Source organism: Lampetra planeri, unplaced genomic scaffold, assembly GCF_965212315.1.
Source record: "Lampetra planeri unplaced genomic scaffold, kcLamPlan1.2.h2 scaffold_203, whole genome shotgun sequence".
Lineage (NCBI taxonomy): Eukaryota > Metazoa > Chordata > Hyperoartia > Petromyzontiformes > Petromyzontidae > Lampetra > Lampetra planeri.
The window spans coordinates 74,149-93,070 of record NW_027614786.1 but is presented as its reverse complement, the minus strand read 5'-3'; the positions used below and the strand labels follow the sequence as shown (position 1 = coordinate 93,070).

The 18,922-nt window shown below is 57.9% G+C and overlaps 1 protein-coding gene across 2 annotated transcripts in view; it reads left to right on the top strand.

Moving 5' to 3' along the window:
• LOC144740300 (clathrin light chain A-like) overlaps positions 1-15,346 on the top strand; it is a 28,919-nt gene extending 13,573 nt beyond the window's left edge. For both annotated transcript variants that reach the window (XM_078623172.1, XM_078623173.1), the window contains exons 4-5: positions 724-835; positions 13,378-15,346. In XM_078623172.1, coding sequence (XP_078479298.1) covers positions 724-835; positions 13,378-13,552 — 287 coding nt within the window. In that variant the 3' untranslated portion in view covers positions 13,553-15,346. The remainder of the gene's footprint in view (positions 1-723; positions 836-13,377) is intronic.
• Positions 15,347-18,922: the final 3,576 nt, after the last annotated feature.

Sequence of the window (18,922 nt, the reverse complement as noted above, 5' to 3'; positions counted from 1 at the left end):
GGGGGGAGACACGGGGGGGAGACACGGGGGGGGAGACACGGGGGGGGGGGAGACACGGGGGGGGGGGGGGACACGGGGGGGGGGGAGACACGGGGGGGAGACACGGGGGGGAGACACGGGGGGGGAGACACGGGGGGGGGAGACGGGGGGGAGGGAGACACGGGGGGGGGAGACACGGGGGGGGAGACACGGGGGGGAGAGACACGGGGGGGGGAGACACGGGGGGGGGGGGAGTCACGGGGGGAAGACACGGGGGGGGGGGGAGACACGGGGGGAGGGAGACACGGGGGGGAGAGACACGGGGGGGGGGGGAGACACGGGGGGGGGGAGACACGGGGGGGTGGGAGACACGGGGGGAGAGACACGGGGGGGGGGAGACACGGGGGGGGGAGACACGGGGGGGGGGGGAGACACGGAGGGGGGAGACACGGGGGGGGGGAGACACGGGGGGGGAGACACAGGGGGGAGACACGGGGGGGTGGGGAGACACGGGGGGAGGGAGACACGGGGGGGGAGACACTGTGTGTGTGTGTATCTGTGTGTCTGTGTGTGTGTGTGACTGTGTGTGTGTGTCACTGTGTGTGTGTGTGTGTCTGTGTGTGTGTATGACTGTGTCTGTGTGTTACTGTGTGTGTGTGTCTGTGTGTGTGTCTGTGTGTGTGTCTGTGTGTGACTGACTATCTGTGTGTGTGTGTGTCTGTGTGACTGTGTGTGTGTCTGTAGACGCGGCCTCCCGCAAGGCGGAGTGCGAGTGGAGGGAGCGCGCCAAGAAGGAGCTGGAGGAGTGGAGGGGGCGCCAGGGGGAGCAGCTGGAGAAGACGCGACGCAACAACCGGTACAGCCACCACCACCACAACCACCACAACAACCGAAACAACCACCACCACTCGCCCGCTCACTCACCCACTCACTCACCCACTCACTCACCCACTCACTCACCCACTCACTCACCCACTCACTCACCCATTCACTCGCCCGCTCACTCGCTCACTCGCTCACCCACTCACCCACTCACTCACTCATTCATCCACCCACCCACTCGCTCATTTACTTACTCACCCTGTGCTCACCCTGTGCTCACCCTGTGCTCACCCTGTGCTCACCCTGTTGCTCACCCTGCACTCACCCTGCACTCACCCTGCACTCACCCTGCACTCACCCTGCACTCACCCTGCACTCACCTCTCACCTCCGCTAACTTGCGACTCTCTCTCCCTCTCCGCCTGTGAACTCTGCCTCTCTCCCTTTCCCCCCCCCCCCACTGCTGACACGGATCTATGGTGTGCCAACACGCGTGTTCCAATGCGTGTGTGCCAACACGCGTGTGTGCCAACACGCGTGTGGCGTCGTGTGCCAACCCTTGCGCCACACGTGCCGACTTCACATGTGTGCCAACCCGTGTAACACGCGTGTGGGCTGTGTGTAACACGCGTGTGGGCTGTGTTTGCCACGCGTGTGCCAATCCGTGTGCCAATCCATGTGCCAACCCGCGTGCCAACACGCGTGGCACACGTGTGTGTTGTGTGTACCACGCGTGTGTGTTGTGTGTACCACACGTGTGTGCTGTGTTTGCCACGCGTGTGCCAATCCGTGTGCCAACACGCGTGCCAACACGCGTGTGCGTAGCGTGGCTGACGAGGCGTTCTTCGAGCAGCCAAACGCTCACGTCATTGGCTACATGTGGGTGCTCCCAGCCTTACCCACTCCACCAGCTCCACCAGAACTGAACACACACGCACGCGCGCGCGCGCAAGTGTCTGTGCGTGAGTGTCTGTGCGTGAGTGTGTGTGAGTGTGTGAGTGTCTGTGCGTGAGTGTTTGTGTGTGTGTGCGTGAGTGTCTTGTGTGTGTGCGTGAGTGTCTGTGTGTGCGTGAGTGTCTGTGCGTGTGTGAGTGTCTGTGCGTGAGTGTCTGTGCGTGAGCGTGAGTGTCTGCGCGTGAGTTTCTGCGCGCGAGTGTCTGCGCGTGAGTGTCTGCGCGTGAGTGTCTGCGCGTGAGTGTCTGCGCGCGAGTGTCTGCGCGCGAGTGTCTGCGCGCGAGTGTCTGCGCGCGAGTGTCTGCGCGCGAGTGTCTGCGGGCGAGTGTCTGCGGGCGAGTGTCTGCGGGCGAGTGTCTGCGCGCGAGTGTCTGCGGGCGAGTGTCTGCGGGCGAGTGTCTGCGCGCGAGTGTGGGTCTGCGCGCGAGTGTGGGTCTGCGCGCGAGTGTGTCTGCGCGCGAGTGTGTCTGCGCGCGAGTGTGTCTGCGCGCGAGTGTGGGTCTGCGCGCGAGTGTGGGTCTGCGCGCGAGTGTGGGTCTGCGCGCGAGTGTCTGCGGGCGAGTGTCTGCGCGCGAGTGTGTCTGCGCGCGAGTGTGTGTCTGCGCGCGAGTGTGTGTCTGCGCGCGAGTGTGTCTGCGCGCGTGTGTCTGCGCGCGAGTGTCTGCGCGCGAGTGTGTCTGCGCGCGAGTGTGTCTGCGCGCGAGTGTGTCTGCGCGCGAGTGTGTCTGCGCGCGAGTGTGTCTGCGCGCGAGTGTGTCTGCGCGCGAGTGTGTCTGCGCGCGAGTGTGTCTGCGCGCGAGAGTGTCTGTGTGTGTCTGTGCATGAGTGTCTGTGGGTGAGTGTCTGTGTGTGCGTGAGTGTCTGTGTGTGCGTGAATGTCTGTGTGTGCGTGAGTGTCTGTGGGAATGTTCGAACGCTCACTGCGGAGGAGAGGCTGCCACTCCTTTGTCGGGAGCTAGACCGGTACCGCCTGGATATCTGTGGCATTCAGGAGGTCCGGTGGACTGGTTCTGGCTCCTGCCACCATGAGGGGTGGACAGTCCTCCACTCGGGACAGGAGACTGCCAAACAACAGGGAGTGGCTCTTCTTCTGACCAAAAGAATGAAGGGGGCGTGGGAGCGTGGCGGTGAGGTGTGGGAAGCTGTAAGCCCCAGGATACTTTGGGCTCGCCTTCCCATCAACCGGAGGCGAGCAGTGGTGGTCGTGGTTACTTATGCCCCCACCGAAGATGAACATCCGTGGAGGGATGCAGGCAAAGCCGATGAGTCAGATGCCTTCTATGACCTCCGGTGCTGGCTAAGTGGCCACTCGGGACAGAGTCATCTTGTTGGGTGACTTCAATGCCCGAGTTGGTCATGATGCTGGCACCTGGTTTGGAGTGATTGGAAGGCATGGGCCAGATCAACTCAATAACAACGGTAGGAGGCTGCTAGATTTTTGTGCAGCCCATGGGCTTGTAATTACCAACACGCTCTTCCGGCATCGGCGCATCCACACAACATCATGGATGCATGCCGGGTCCAAGCAAGAACATCTGCTGGACTACATAGTGACGGACCAGCGGATGCGAGCCCATGTCCTTGACACCAGGACCTACCGTGGAGCTGATCTGCCCTCTGACCATCGACTAGTCATCTGTAAGATGCGCCTGCCATTCTTCCACTGCGGTGGTGGGTATACAACCAGGACCCCATTCCAACCAAAAGTGACCTGGTCTCAGTTAGGTGATGAAAGTTGCAAGCAAGAATTTCATCTTTCGATTTAAAGCTTTCGTGACTGCAGGGATTCATCTTCTTGGTTCTTTCGGTAAAGTCATCACGTAGAAGGGAAATAATAAAATAATAAAAATAAAACATAATAAAATAATTCTCACGACGTTTCGGCCACAACGCAAGCAGCCGTCCTCAGGTGAAACCAGGTCTGTCGAGACAACAGCGTCTGAATGAAACAGCACACGTGCTTGGAGCATATATATAAGCTGGGTTGGAAGGGGGGGGAAGGGGCGCCTTAACAAAAGAATTTGCATATCAAGAGGAATTTAGCATATTTATGGGAAATGCAGGTATGTGATTAGTACTACCTATGTCCGTGCATTATACAGGATTAGCAGCATCTAAGGGACAGACCTGGTTTCACCTGAGGACGGCTGCTTGCATTGTGGCCGATTCGTCGTGAGAATTATTTTATTATGTTTTATTTTTATTATTTTATTACTTCCCTTCTACGTGACTTTACCGAAAGAACCAAGAAGATAATTTCATCATCGCTTGCAGCTGGGGTTGGCATCGTCCCCCACTCCTCCTGATGTCGAGGGTGAATGGGTGAGGTTTAGGACTGTGACTCATGCAGCTGCAATGGCTGCTTTTGGTACGCGGTCCAGACCGCCCCAGAAACCCTGGCTGACAGAGGAGGTGTTCAGGTTAGTTGAGAAAAAGCGACAGGCCCACTCTCATCGGCTACAGCATCCCACGTCAGAGAATGAGGAGGTTTACCGCAGCCTTCGCTCGGAGGTTCAGAGAGCCGTGAGGCGCTGTAAGGATGGGTGGTGGTCGCGGGTTGCTGAGGAGATGGAGTCTGCCTCAGTAGCCCGCGATCACAAATCACTATTTAACTCCATCAAAAAAGTAACCTGCAGCGCCACACCTATTACCATCATTAGAGGAAAAAACGGTGATCCAATCTCCGACCCCGAGGAACAGGTTTGCAGATTTGCTGAGCATTTCTGTGAGGTCCTGGGGGAGGGAAAACATCATGGCACAAAGTGGGGATAACCCTGCTGAGGCTGCGGTGCCTCAAATATTGGAAGAGGTCACCCCCTGTGAGTGGCTGGCTGAGGTACCGGCTGTTGAGGAAGTACTGAGGGCGATCCGGAGTCTGAGACCAGGGAAGGCACCGGGCAGAGATGATCTCCCAAGCGAAATGCTGAGGGAGGGTGGCGTTTGTGCACAGACTGCCCTATATGACATCATAACAACAGTCTGGACCACTGGACGGGTTCCGCAGGACTGGAAGGATGCCCTGGTGGTCCCCCTCTTTAAGAAGGGGGACCGCACAGACTGTAACAACTACAGGGGCATCTCACTCCTCAGTTTGCCGGGTAAGGTCCTGGCAAGGATTATTCAACATCGCCTTGCTAGGCATGCTGAGGAGAGGCTTGCGGAGCCCCAATGTGGTTTCAGGAAAGGGCGGTCCTGCACAGATGCCATATTTTCGGTCCGTCTGCTACAGCAGAGGTAAAGGAAATTCCAACAAGACCTACATCTCTGCTTTATTGACCTGGTCAAGGCCTATGATACCATCAGTAGGCCTGGGCTCTGGGTTGTTCTTCGTGCTTTCGGAGTCCCTGACCCTCTGCTCACGATCATTAAGGACCTTCATGATGGTGAGCGGGCCCGGGTAAAACTACGTGGCCGGGAGTCGGAGCCTTTCCCTGTACACCTTGGGGTGCGACAGGGATGTCCTCTGGCTCCCACATTATTTAACATCTATTTCGACTGCGTAGTTCGTGAAGCCTTCAATAGCTGTACCGGGGGAATTACCATTTGGTACAGATATAATGGGAGGCTGATCGACGCCCGGGTGCGATCAAGGGATGGCTCCCTATTGGTCAACCACGTTATGTATGCCGATGATTTGGTAATAGCTGCTCATTCAGAAGAGGAGTTGGAGACGCTGCTGCTGAGACTGGAGTGTGCCAGTAAGAGGTGGGGCCTTACCATCAGCCCCACCAAAACTAAGCACCTGCCTGGGTATTTTGTACCATCGGGCACTCCGCCCCCACAACTCCCAATCGGTGATGGGGCAGTTGTGGAGAGAGTAGAGAGTTTCCCATACCTGGGCAGTGTGCTCATGACCGGCTCCAGTTTATCAGCAGAGGTCTCACTCCGAATCAGTCGAGCGGCATTATCTTTTCATCGGTTGCGTAACGCTGTGTGGAAGCTACCTGGTCTGTCGCTCCGCACGAAGCTTCAGGTCTTCTCGGCCACGGTCATTCCCTCCCTTCTCTACGCTTGCGAAACGTGGACCCCCCTAGTGGAGCATCTTCGCCGGTTGGAAACATTTAGGCTGGCCTGCCTACGATCCATCCTGGGTTTAACCAGGCTGGATTGTGTGAGGAGCTCACAAGTCCTTGAAAGATCTGGGCAAAGTCCCATCAGTGAGCTCCTCCCGGCAGGCAAGGCTGCGTTGGCTGGGTCATGTAGCCCGCATGCCCAGCCACCGCATGCCTAAACAGCTTTTGTTTGGCCGGATCGAGGGGGCTAAACGGGCGCGGCACGGGCTAGAGAAGAGATGGAGTGATGTGGTACAGGAGGACGTGGAGCTGAGTGGACTTGCCGATGACTGGTACCAGCGGTGTCAAGATCGGCCTCAGTGGAGGAGGCTCGTGAAGGACGCTACTGGGCAGTTGGAGGCAGTCGCCCTCCAACAACAACGGAGGGCGGAGGAGCGACGCTCACAACAACGAGCGGAGCGCCGGGTGGCTAAAGCACAGCAAGTTGGCACAGTAGGGGGCACAGGTGGTGCATCAGCCAGTCATCTCGGTCATCTCGGTCAGTCGACCCGTGGCACCTGGGTCTGCCCCGTGACCTCCTGCCAGCGGGCGTTCGACACTTCACGTGGCCTCAGGGTGCACATGGCCTGGCACAAGCGTCGTGGTGACGTCACCGCCACTTAGTGGCGAATGGCGGTTGTTGTTGTTGTTGTGTCACTGTATGTGTCACTGAGTCGGGGATAATTCCAGTAGGTGACAACTTCGTGGGTAACGGGTCCACCAACCAAACACACCGCACGCTGATGATGATGGTGGTGGTGCTACTGATGATGATCGTACTACTGATGACAATGATGATGGTGCCACTGATGGTGATGATGCTGCTGCTACTGCTGATGATGATGAAGATGCTGATGATGATGACCATAGTGGTGGTGGTGATGACGGTGGTAGTGGTGGTGATGACCGTGGTGATGATGGTGACGGTGGTGATGGTGGTGGTGGTGGTGACCGTGGTGGTGGTGACCGTGGTGGTGGTGACCGTGGTGGTGGTGACCATGGTGGTGGTAACCGTGGTGGTGGTGGTGGTGGTGATGACCGTGGTGATGACGGTGGTGGTGGTGATGACGGTGGTGGTGGTGATGATGGTGGTGGTGGTGGTGATGATGATGGTGGTGGTGGTGATGATGATGATGGTGGTGGTGGTGGTGATGACGGTGGTGGTGATGACGGTGGTGGTGATGACGGTGGTGGTGATGACGGTGGTGGTGATGACGGTGGTGGTGGTGATGATGATGATGATGGTGGTGGTGGTGGTGATGACCGTGGTGGTGGTGGTGGTGACGACGGTGGTGGTGACGACGACGGTGGTGGTGACGACGACGGTGGTGGTGACGACGGTGGTGGTGACGACGGTGGTGGTGACCGTGGTGGTGGTGATGATGACCGTGGTGGTGATGGTGGTGGTGGTGGTGATGACGGTGGTGGTGATGACGGTGGTGGTGATGACGGTGGTGGTGATGACGGTGGTGGTGGTGGTGGTAGTAATGACGGTGGTGGTGATGACCGTAGCCGTGGTGGTGATGGTGGTGATGACGGTGTTGGTGGTGGTGACGACGGTGGTGGTGACGGTGGTGATGGTGGTGTTGGTGGTGACGACCGTGGTGGTGATGACGCTGGTGGTAGTAGTGGTGGTGATGATGGTGATGACTGTGGTGGTGGTGACTGTGGTGCTGCTGCTGCTGCTGGCGCCGCCTCAGCCGCCGCCGCTGTGTAACCCGTGGTGGTGTGTGCCGTGCTCTGTGCCCACCGCCCCCAGCACAGCACTAGCCTAAAGCTGCCCTGTTACGAGGTAGAACAGTTAAGTGCTGCCAGCACCACCCCCCTCACCCCTCTCACTCCTGCTGCTGCTGCTGCTGCTCCTGTGGTCGTGGTCTCGTGTCACTGTCGGTGCTGCAAAGTCCACCACCACCACCCCCCCACCACCCCCCTCGTACACCACCTGCCCCCTCCCCGAGAAACCCCCTTAGAGACCCCCTTAGAGAGCCCCTTAGAGACCTTCTTAGAGACCCCTGAAGATCCCTAGCGACCCCCTAGAGACCCATACAGATCCCTCATCACCTGTAGAGTGTCCTAGAGACCCATAGAGACCCGTAGAGACCCGTAGAGACCCATAGAGATTCCTAGAGACCCATAGCGACCCATAGAGACCCATAGAGACCCACAGAGATTCTTAGAGGCCCACATAGGCCCACAGAGGCCCACAGAGGCCCACAGAGGCCCACAGAGGCCCACAGAGACCCACAGAGACCCACAGACACCCACAGACACCTATGGATCCCATAGAGAATCCCATGGATCCCATAGAGAATCCCATGGATCCCAAAGAGAATCCCATGGATCCCATAGAAATTCCATAGATCCCATAGAGATTCCCAGAGTCCCGTAAAGACCCATAGAGACCCCTGGATATGTCGTGGAGACCCCTATAGAAACACGCTTTCTAGACGATGTTGCTGCCACACGTAATCCCAAACAGAATCCCATAGAGAATCCCATAGAGAATCCTATAGAGATTCCCATAGTCCCGTAAAGACCCATAGAGACCCCTGGATATGTCTGGGAGACCCCTATAGAAACACGCTTTCTAGACGATGTTGCTGCCACACGCAATCCCATAGAGATTCCCATAGAGATTCCTATAGAGAATCCCAGAGAGACCCATAGAGACCCATATAGACCCACAGAGATTCCTAGAGACCCATAGACACCCATAGATCCCATAGAGAATCCCATGGATCCCATAGAAATCCCATAGATCCCATAGAGAATCCCATGGATCCCATAGAAATCCCATAGATCCCATAGAGATTCCCTAGAGACCCATAGAGACCCCTGGATATGTCTGTGAGACCCCTATAGAAACACGCTTTCTAGACGATGTTGCTGCCACACACAATCCCATAGAGAATCCCATAGAGAATCCCATAGATCCCATAGAGAATCCCATAGAGATTCCCAGAGACACGTAAAGACCCATAGAGACCCCTGGATATGTCTGGGAGACCCCTATAGAAACACGCTTTCTAGACGATGTTGCTGCCACACACAATCCCATAGAGAATCCCATAGAGAATCCCATAGAGAATCCCATAGAGAATCCCATAGAGAATCCCATAGATCCCATAGAGAATCCCATAGAGATTCCCAGAGACACGTAAAGACCCATAGAGACCCCTATATATGTGTCTGGGAGACCCCTATAGAAACACGCTTTCTAGACGATGTTGCTGCAACACGCAATCCCATAGAGAATCCCATAGAGAATCCCATAGAGATTCCCATAGAGAATCCCATAGAGAATCCCATAGAGAATCCCATAGAGAATCCCATAGAGATTCCCATAGAGAATCCCATAGAGAATCCCATAGAGAATCCCATACAGATTCCCATAGATAATCCCATAGAGATTCCCATAGAGAATCCCATAGAGAATCCCATAGAGAATCCCATACAGATTCCCATAGATAATCCCATAGAGAATCCCATAGAGAATCCCATAGAGAATCCCATAGAGAATCCCATAGAGAATCCCATACAGATCCCCATAGATAATCCCATAGAGATTCCCATAGAGAATCCTATAGAGAATCCCATAGAGAATCCCATAGAGAATCCCATACAGATTCCCATAGATAATCCCATAGAGAATCCCATACAGATTCCCATAGATAATCCCATAGATAATCCCATAGATAATCCCATAGAGAATCCCATAGATCCCATAGAGAATCCCATAGAGATTCCCAGAGACACGTAAAGACCCATAGAGACCCCTATATATGTGTCTGGGAGACCCCTATAGAAACACGCTTTCTAGACGATGTTGCTGCCACACGCAATCCACGCGATACTTTCCTGGCCACCCACTGCGTGCGATGGCCGGGGGTCGGTCGGTCGCTTCTGGGCAGCAAAGAAGCTCCCGCACGGCTCAGCGGGCTTGGCCTGCGGTGTAGCACAACATCACAAATAGATTCCAGTTGTCTCTGTTTCAATTCCTTGTTTTGTAAGTGATCTGCTTACCACCCCCCACCCCACCCCCCCCCCTATTCTTTGCATCGTCTTTGTGTGTCGTTGTGACGCTCCGTGCCCCCCCACTGCCCCCCACTGCCCCCCACTGCTCTTCCGATTGCCCCCCTGCGGTGCAAACGCACAAACTCCTACTAGAGATGTCGGGAGACCCCCCCAAACCCCCTAGTTATCCCCTAGACCTCCATAGACCCCCCTAGATCCCCCTAGACCCCCCTAGACCTCCTTAGACCCCCCCTAGACCCCCCTAGACCTCCATAGACCCCCCTAGACCTCCTCACACCCCCCCCTAGACCTCCATAGACCCCCCTAGATCCCCCTAGACCCCCCTAGACCTCCATAGACCCCCCTAGATCCCCCCTAGACCTCCTCAGACCCCCCCCCTAGACCCCCCTAGACCTCCATAGACCCCCCTAGAGATTCCTAGACCCCCTAGATCCCCTAGAGACCTCCATAGACCCCCCTAGAGATTCCTAGACCCCCCTAGATCCCCCTAGACCTCCTCAGACCCCCCCCTAGACCCCCCTAGACCTCCATAGACCCCCCTAGAGATTCCTAGATCCCCTAGATCCCCTAGAGACCTCCATAGACCCCCCTAGAGATTCCTAGACCCCCCTAGATCCCCCTAGACCTCCTCAGACCCCCCCCTAGACCCCCCTAGACCTCCATAGACCCCCCTAGACCCCCCTAGACCCCCCTAGACCTCCATAGACCCCCCTAGATCCCCCTAGACCTCCATAGAACCCCCTAGAGATTCCTAGACCCCCCTAGATCCCCCTAGACCTCCATAGACCCCCCTAGAGATTCCTAGACCCCCTAGACCCCCTAGACCTCCATAGACCCCCCTAGAGATCCCTAGACCCCCTAGACCTCCATAGACCCCCCTATAGATTCCTAGACCCCCCTAGACCCCCCTAGACCTCCTCAGACCCCCCCCTAGACCCCCCTAGACCTCCATAGACCCCCCTAGACCCCCCTAGACCTCCATAGACCCCCTAGAGATTCCTAGACCCCCCTAGACCTCCATAGACCCCCTAGAGATTCCTAGACCCCCCTAGACCTCCATAGACCCCCCCTAGACCTCCATAGACCCCCTAGAGATTCCTAGACCCCCCTAGACCCCCTAGACCTCCTCAGACCCCCCCTAGACCCCCCTAGACCTCCATAGACCCCCTAGAGATTCCTAGACCCCCCTAGACCTCCATAGACCCCTAGAGATTCCTAGACCCCCCTAGATCCCCCCTAGACTTCCATAGACCCCCCTAGAGATTCCTAGACCCCCCTAGATCCCCCTAGACCTCCATAGACCCCCCCTAGACCCCCCCCTAGACCCCCCTAGACCTCCATAGACCCCCTAGAGATTCCTAGACCCCCCTAGACCCCCTAGACCTCCTCAGACCCCCCCTAGACCCCCCTAGACCTCCATAGACCCCCTAGAGATTCCTAGACCCCCCTAGACCCCCTAGACCTCCATAGACCCCTAGAGATTCCTAGACCCCCCTAGATCCCCCCTAGACTTCCATAGACCCCCCTAGAGATTCCTAGACCCCCTAGATCCCCCTAGACCTCCATAGACCCCCCTAGAGATTCCTAGACCCCCCTAGACCCCCCTAGACTTCCATAGACCCCCCTAGACCTCCATAGACCCCCTAGAGATTCCTAGACCCCCCTAGACCTCCATAGACCCCCTAGAGATTCCTAGACCCCCCTAGACCCCCTAGACCTCCTCAGACCCCCCCTAGACCCCCCTAGACCTCCATAGACCCCCTAGAGATTCCTAGACCCCCCTAGACCCCCTAGACCTCCATAGACCCCTAGAGATTCCTAGACCCCTCTAGATCCCCCCTAGACTTCCATAGACCCCCCTAGAGATTCCTAGACCCCCCTAGACCTCCATAGACCCCCCCTAGACCCCCTAGAGATTCCTAGACCCCCTAGACCTCCTCAGACCCCCCCTAGACCCCCCTAGACCTCCATAGACCCCCTAGAGATTCCTAGACCCCTCTAGACCCCCTAGACCTCCATAGACCCCTAGAGATTCCTAGACCCCCCTAGATCCCCCCTAGACTTCCATAAACCCCCCTAGAGATTCCTAGACCCCCCTAGACCCCCTAGACCTCCATAGACCCCTAGAGATTCCTAGACCCCCCTAGATCCCCCCTAGACTTCCATAGACCCCCCTAGAGATTCCTAGACCCCCCTAGACCCCCTAGACCTCCATAGACCCCTAGAGATTCCTAGACCCCCCTAGATCCCCCCTAGACTTCCATAGACCCCCCTAGAGATTCCTAGACCCCCCTAGACCCCCTAGACCTCCATAGACCCCTAGAGATTCCTAGACCCCCCTAGATCCCCCCTAGACTTCCATAGACCCCCCTAGAGATTCCTAGACCCCCCTAGACCTCTATAGACCCCTAGAGATTCCTAGACCCCCCTAGATCCCCCCTAGACTTCCATAGACCCCCCTAGAGATTCCTAGACCCCCCTAGACCCCCTAGACCTCCATAGACCCCTAGAGATTCCTAGACCCCCCTAGATCCCCCCTAGACTTCCATAGACCCCCCTAGAGATTCCTAGACCCCCTAGACCCCCTAGACCTCCATAGACCCCCCGTAGAAACCTCCTAGAGATGTTTAGAGATTCCTAGACCCCCTGGACCCCCATAGACACCCCCTAGACCCGCTAGAGATTCCTAAACCCGCCTAGAGACCCCTCTAGACCCCCCATAGACCCCCCTAGAGATCCCCCTACAGAGGGGTTTAGGAATCTCCACCTCTCCTCTGTGTAGCGGTGTGTTTGGCCTCCTCCCTGGGCAGGCCTGGCCCAGCAGTGCATGACCTCCCCGTGACCTCCCCGTGACCTCCCCCCACACTGCCTCCCCACCCCCCCGTGCGGTCACCCCCCCCCCCCTGTGACCTGTGACCCCTGTGGGACCCCATGTGACCCCTTTGTAATCCCTGTGAACACTATGACCCCCCTCCCCCCTTCCCACCCTGTGCTGTGTGTAAGAGCTGCGTGTGTGTGTGTGCGTGTGTGTGTGCGTGCGTGCGTGTGTGTGCGTGCGTGCGTGTGTGCGCGTGCGTGTGTACGTGTCTACCTCTATCTGTGTACGTGTGTACCCGTGTGTGTGTACGTGTGTGCGTGTACCCGTGTGTGTACGTGTGTGTACGTGTGTACCCGCCGTGTGTGTGTGTACGTGTGCGTGCACCCGTGTGTGTGTGCATGTGTGTACCCGTGTGTGTGTGTGCGTGCACTCATGTGTGTACCTGTGTGTGTGTGCGTGTACCCGTGTGTGTGTACGTGTGTGCGCGTGTAACCGTATGCGCGCGTAACCGTATCTGTGTGTACCCGTGTGTATTTGTGCGTGTGTGTTTGTGCATGTACTCGTGTGTGTGTACGTGTGTGTGCATGTACCCGTGTGCGTGTACCCGTGTGCGTACGTGTGTGTGCGTGTGCCTGTGCGTGCCTGTGCGTGCGCCCGTCCGTGCCCGTGCGTGCGTGCGTGTCTGTGCGTGCGTGCACGCGCGTGCCTGCCCGTGCAGGGCTGCGGAGGAGGCGTGCGTGCGCGAGCGAGAGGAGGAGGAGGGTCCGGGCTCCGAGTGGGAGCGCGTCGCTCGCCTCTGCGACTTCAACCCCAAGACGTCCAAGCAGACCAAAGACGTCTCCCGCATGCGCAGCATCATCATCTCCCTCAAGCAGAGCCCCCTCGTGCGCTAGCGCACACCGCTCGCCGGCCCCATAGCACGCTGGTCCTATAGCCGGCCCTATAGCCGGCCCTATAGCCGGCCCCATATAATGCTGGCCCCATAGGACACTGGGTCGCATGCCACGTGGCTACCGTGGGAAAGCGTCGTCTGCTAGCTAGGCGCATGCCTGCTGGTCCTCCTTGCCCGCTACTCCACTAGTCGGTTAGTTCACTAGCTGGTTAGTCCACGAGCTGGTTAGCCCACTAGCTGGTTAGTTTACTAGCTGGTTAGTTCACTAGCTGGTTAGTCCACGAGCTGGTTAGCCCACTAGCTGGTTAGTTTACTAGCTGGTTAGTTCACTAGCTGGTTAGTCCACGAGCTGGTTAGCCCACTATCTGGTTAGTTTACTAGCTGGATAGTTCATGAGCTGGTTAGTCCACGAGCTGGTTCACTATCTGGTTAGCCCACTATCTGGTTAGCCCACTATCTGGTTAGTTTACTAGCTGGTTAGTTCATGAGCTGGTTAGTCCACGAGCTGGTTCACTATCTGGTTAGCCCACTATCTGGTTAGTTTACTAGCTGGTTAGTTCATGAGCTGGTTAGCCCACGAGCTGGTTAGTTCACTAGCTGGTTAGTCCACTAGCTGGTTAGTTCACTCGCTGGTTAGTTCACTCGCTGGTTAGTCCACTAGCTGGTTAGTCCACTAGCTGGTTAGTCCACTAGCTGGTTAGTTCACTAGCTGGTTAGTCCACTCGCTGGTTAGTCCACTAGCTGGTTAGTCCACTAGCTGGTTAGTCCACTAGCTGGTTAGTTCACTAGCTGGTTAGTCCACTCGCTGGTTAGTCCACTAGCTGGTTAGCCCACTATCTGGTTCACTTTCTGGTTAGTTCATGAGCTGGTTAGCCCACGAGCTGGTTAATCCGCTAGCCGGTTAACCTGCTGGCCGGTTAACCCACTGGTTATCTGGTTAGCGTGCTGTTTAGCTGCTTTGCATGTTAGTGTGCTGGCTATCTGGTTAGCATGCTGGCTATTTGGTTAACATTCCGTCTATCTGGTTTGTGGGCTGGTTATCTGGTTTGCCTACTGGTTAATCTGCTGGCTGTCTGGTTAGCATGCCGCTTATCTGGTTAGCGTACCGGCTATTTGGTTAACATTCCGTCTATCTGGTTCGCGTGCTGGATATCTGGTTAGCATGCCAGTTATCCGGTTAATGTGCCGGCTATCTGGTTAGCGTGCCAGTTATTTAGTTAGTATGCTGGCTATCTGGTGGGCATGCCGGTTACTTGGTTAGTATGCTGGCTATCTGGTTGGCGTGCCGGTTACTTGGTGAATATGCCGGCTATCTGGTTAGTGTGCCGGTTACTTGGTTAGTATGCTGGCTATCTGGTTAGTATGCTGGCTATCTGTTGAGCGTGCCGGCTACCTGGTTATTGTTCTGGTTAGTGTGCCAGCTTTTCGGTTGTCGTGCCGGTTATCTGGTTAGCGTGCCGGTTATCTGGTTAGCGTGCCGGTTATCTGGTTAGCGTGCCGGTTATCTGGTTAGCGTGCCGGTTATCTGGTTAGCGTGCCGGTTATCTGGTTAGCGTGCCAGTTATCTGGTTAGCGTGCCGGCTATCTGTTTGGTGTGCCCCACACTTTCCCCCCACACCCCTACGAACTCTAATTGCCCCCCCTCCCACCACTCCCCTCGTGTCTGCCTGTGATTGGTGGAAGTAGTGGTGGTGGTGGTGGTTCTAGTCGTGGTGGTGGTTGTAGTAGTGGTGGTGGTGGTTGTCTTCCCCGTTTGATGTTGGTGACCAATAAAGTTATACCAATACGAGTGGTACACTCATGGCTGTGTGTCCCTCTGTGTGTGTCTCTCTGTGGACCCCCCTAATGGAGCATCTTCGCCAGTTGGAAACATTTAGGCTGGCCTGCCCACGATCCATCCTGGGTTTAACCAGGCTGGATTGTGTGAGGAGCTCACAAATCATTGAAAGATCACAGCCTTTCACCTTTTGGCGTCATCTGGTACAACACCAATGGAGACTGGGCTCTAAGAAAAGCTGTCTCGGGTGTGGACCAATCAACTTCAAGGACAGTGCATATAATCATCAGAGTTTCTTTTTGTTTGCATTTTGACTGCTTGTTGTGGTTATCGCAAACATGATGCCTTGTATAAAGGTGTCAGTTTTTGTACCAGTTGAAAGGGTAAAAATCTATTACTATATTTTGCCACTGGTAAAGGAGGTCTGATAGTGTAAATGCTTACCCCGAGCTCTCAATACTCTGATAGTGCGCTGTTTTTGAGTTGTACACCTTTTGGCGTCTTCTGGTCCAACACCAATGGAGACTATGCTCTAAGAAAATCTGTCTCAGGTGTGGACCAATCAACTTCAAGGACAGTGCATATCATTATCATCATCAGTTGTTGCTTTTTCTTTGCATTTTGACTGCTTGTGTTGTAGTTATTACAAACATGATGCCTTGTATAAAGGTGTCAGTTTATGTACCAGTTGAAAGGGTAAAAACCTGTTACAATGCAGAGACAGTGACAGCCCAAAGACGATGGCATGGAGATGGTCAATCCTGACCCCACAGCAGCCCCGAGCTCCCTCGAGATCCCACGACAGCCCTGAGCTCCCCCGAGATCCCACGACAGCCCTGAGCTCACCCGAATCCCACGACAGCCTTGAGCTCCCCCGAGATCCCACGGCAGCCCTGAGCTCCCTCGAGATCCCACGACAGCCCTGAGCTCCCCCGAGATCCCACGGCAGCCCTGAGCTCACCCGAATCCCACGACAGCCCTGAGCTCCCTCGAGATCCCACGGCAGCCCTGAGCTCCCCCGAGCTCCCACGACAGCACTGAGCTCCCCCGAGATCCCACGGCAGCCCTGAGCTCCCTCGAGATCCCACGACAGCCCTGAGCTCCCTCGAGATCCCACGGCAGCCCTGAGCTCCCACGAGCTCCCACGACAGCCCTGAGCTCACCCGAATCCCACGACAGCCTTGAGCTCCCCCGAGATCCCACGGCAGCCCTGAGCTCCCTCGAGATCCCACGACAGCCCTGAGCTCCCCCGAGATCCCACGGCAGCCCTGAGCTCACCCGAATCCCACGACAGCCCTGAGCTCCCTCGAGATCCCACGGCAGCCCTGAGCTCCCCCGAGCTCCCACGACAGCACTGAGCTCCCCCGAGATCCCACGGCAGCCCTGAGCTCCCCCGAGATCCCACGGCAGCCCTGAGCTCACCCGAATCCCACGACAGCCCTGAGCTCCCCCGAGCTCCCACGACAGCCCTGAGCTCCCCCGAGATCCCACGACAGCCCTGAGTTCCCCCGAGACCCAACGACAGCCCTGAGCTCCCCCGAGATCCCACGGCAGCCCCGAGCTCCCCCGAGATCCGACGACAGCTCTGAGCTCCCCCGAGACCCTACGACAGCCCTGAGCTCCCCCGAGACCCTACGACAGCCCTGAGCTCCCCCGAGATCCCACGGCAGCCATGAGCTCCCCCGAGATCCCACGACAGCCCCGAGCACCCCTGAGATCCCAAGACAGCCCTGAGCTCCCCCGAGATCCCACGACAGCCCTGAGCTCCCCCGAGATCCCACGACAGACCCGAGCTTCCCCGTGATCCCACGACAGCCCTGAGCTCTCCCGAGATCCCACGACAGCCCTGAGCTCCCCCGAGATCCCACGACAGCCCTGAGCTCCCCCGAGATTCCACAACAGCCCCGAGCTCCCCCGAGATCCTACGACAGCCCTGAGCTCCCCCGAGATCCTACGACAGCCCTGAGCTCCCCCGAGATCCCACAACAGCCCTGAGCTCCCCCGAGATCCTACGACAGCCCTGAGCTTCCCAGAGACCCTATGACAGCGCTGAGCTCCCACGAGATCCCACGACAGCCCTGAGCTCCCCCGAGATCCCACGACAGCCCTGAGCTCCCCCGAGATTCCACGACAGCCCCGAGCTCCCCCGAGATCCTACGACAGCCCTGAGTTCCCCCGAGATCCCACGACAGCCCTGAGCTCCCCCGAGATCCCACGGCCGCCCCGAGCTCCCCCGAGATCCTACGACAGCCCTGAGCTCCCCCGAGATCCCACGACAGCCGTGAGCTCCCCCGAGACCCTACGACAGCCCTGAGCTCCCCCGAGATTCCACGACAGCCCTGAGCTCCCCCGAGATCCCACGGCAGCCCCGAGCTCCCCCGAGATCCCTCGACAGCCCTGAGCTCCCCCGAGATCCCACGACAGCCCTGAGCTCCCCCGAGATCCCACGACAGCCCTGAGCTCCCCCGAGATCCCACGGCAGCCCCGAGCTCCCCCGAGATCCTACGACAGCCCTGAGCTCCCCCGAGATCCCACGACAGCCCTGAGCTCCCCCGAGACCCCATGACAGCCCAGAGCTCCCCCGAGATCCCACGACAGCCCCGAGCTCCCCCGAGACCCCACGACAGCCCTGAGCTCCCCCGAAATCCCACGACAGCCCCGAGATCCCCCGAGATCCCACGACAGCCCCGAGCTCCCCCGTGATCCCACGACAGCCCTGAGCTCCCCCGTAATCCCACGGTAGCCCTGAGCTCCCCCGAAATCCCACGACAGCCCTGAGCTCCCCCGAGATCCCACGACAGCCCTGAGCTCCCCCGAGATCTCACGACAGTCCTGAGCTCCCCCGAGATCCCACGACAGCCCTGAGCATCTCCGAGATCCCACGGCAGCCCCGAGCTCCCGCGAGACCCCACGACAGCCCTGAGCTCCCCCGAGATCCGACGACAGCCCCGAGCTCCCCCGAGACCCCATGACAGCTCTGAGCTCCCCCGAGACCCCACGACAGCCCTGAGCTCCCCCGAGATCCCACGGCAGCCCTGAGCTCCCCCAAGATCCCACGACAGCCCTGAGCTCCCCGAGATCCCACAGCAGCCCCGAGCTCCCGCGAGATCCTACGGCAGCCCCGAGTTCCCCCGAGATCCCACGACAGACCTGAGATCCCACGGCAGCCCCGAGCTCCCCCGAGATCCTACGACAGCCCCGAGCTCACCCGAATCCCACGACAGCCCTGAGCTCCCCCGAGCTCCCACGACAGCCCTGAGCTCCCCCGAGATCCCACGACAGCCCTGAGTTCCCCCGAGACCCAACGACAGCCCTGAGCTCCCCCGAGATCCCACGGCAGCCCCGAGCTCCCCCGAGATCCGACGACAGCTCTGAGCTCCCCCGAGACCCTACGACAGCCCTGAGCTCCCCCGAGACCCTACGACAGCCCTGAGCTCCCCCGAGATCCCACGGCAGCCATGAGCTCCCCCGAGATCCCACGACAGCCCCGAGCACCCCTGAGATCCCAAGACAGCCCTGAGCTCTCCCGAGATCCCACGACAGCCCTGAGCTCCCCCGAGATCCCACGACAGACCCGAGCTTCCCCGTGATCCC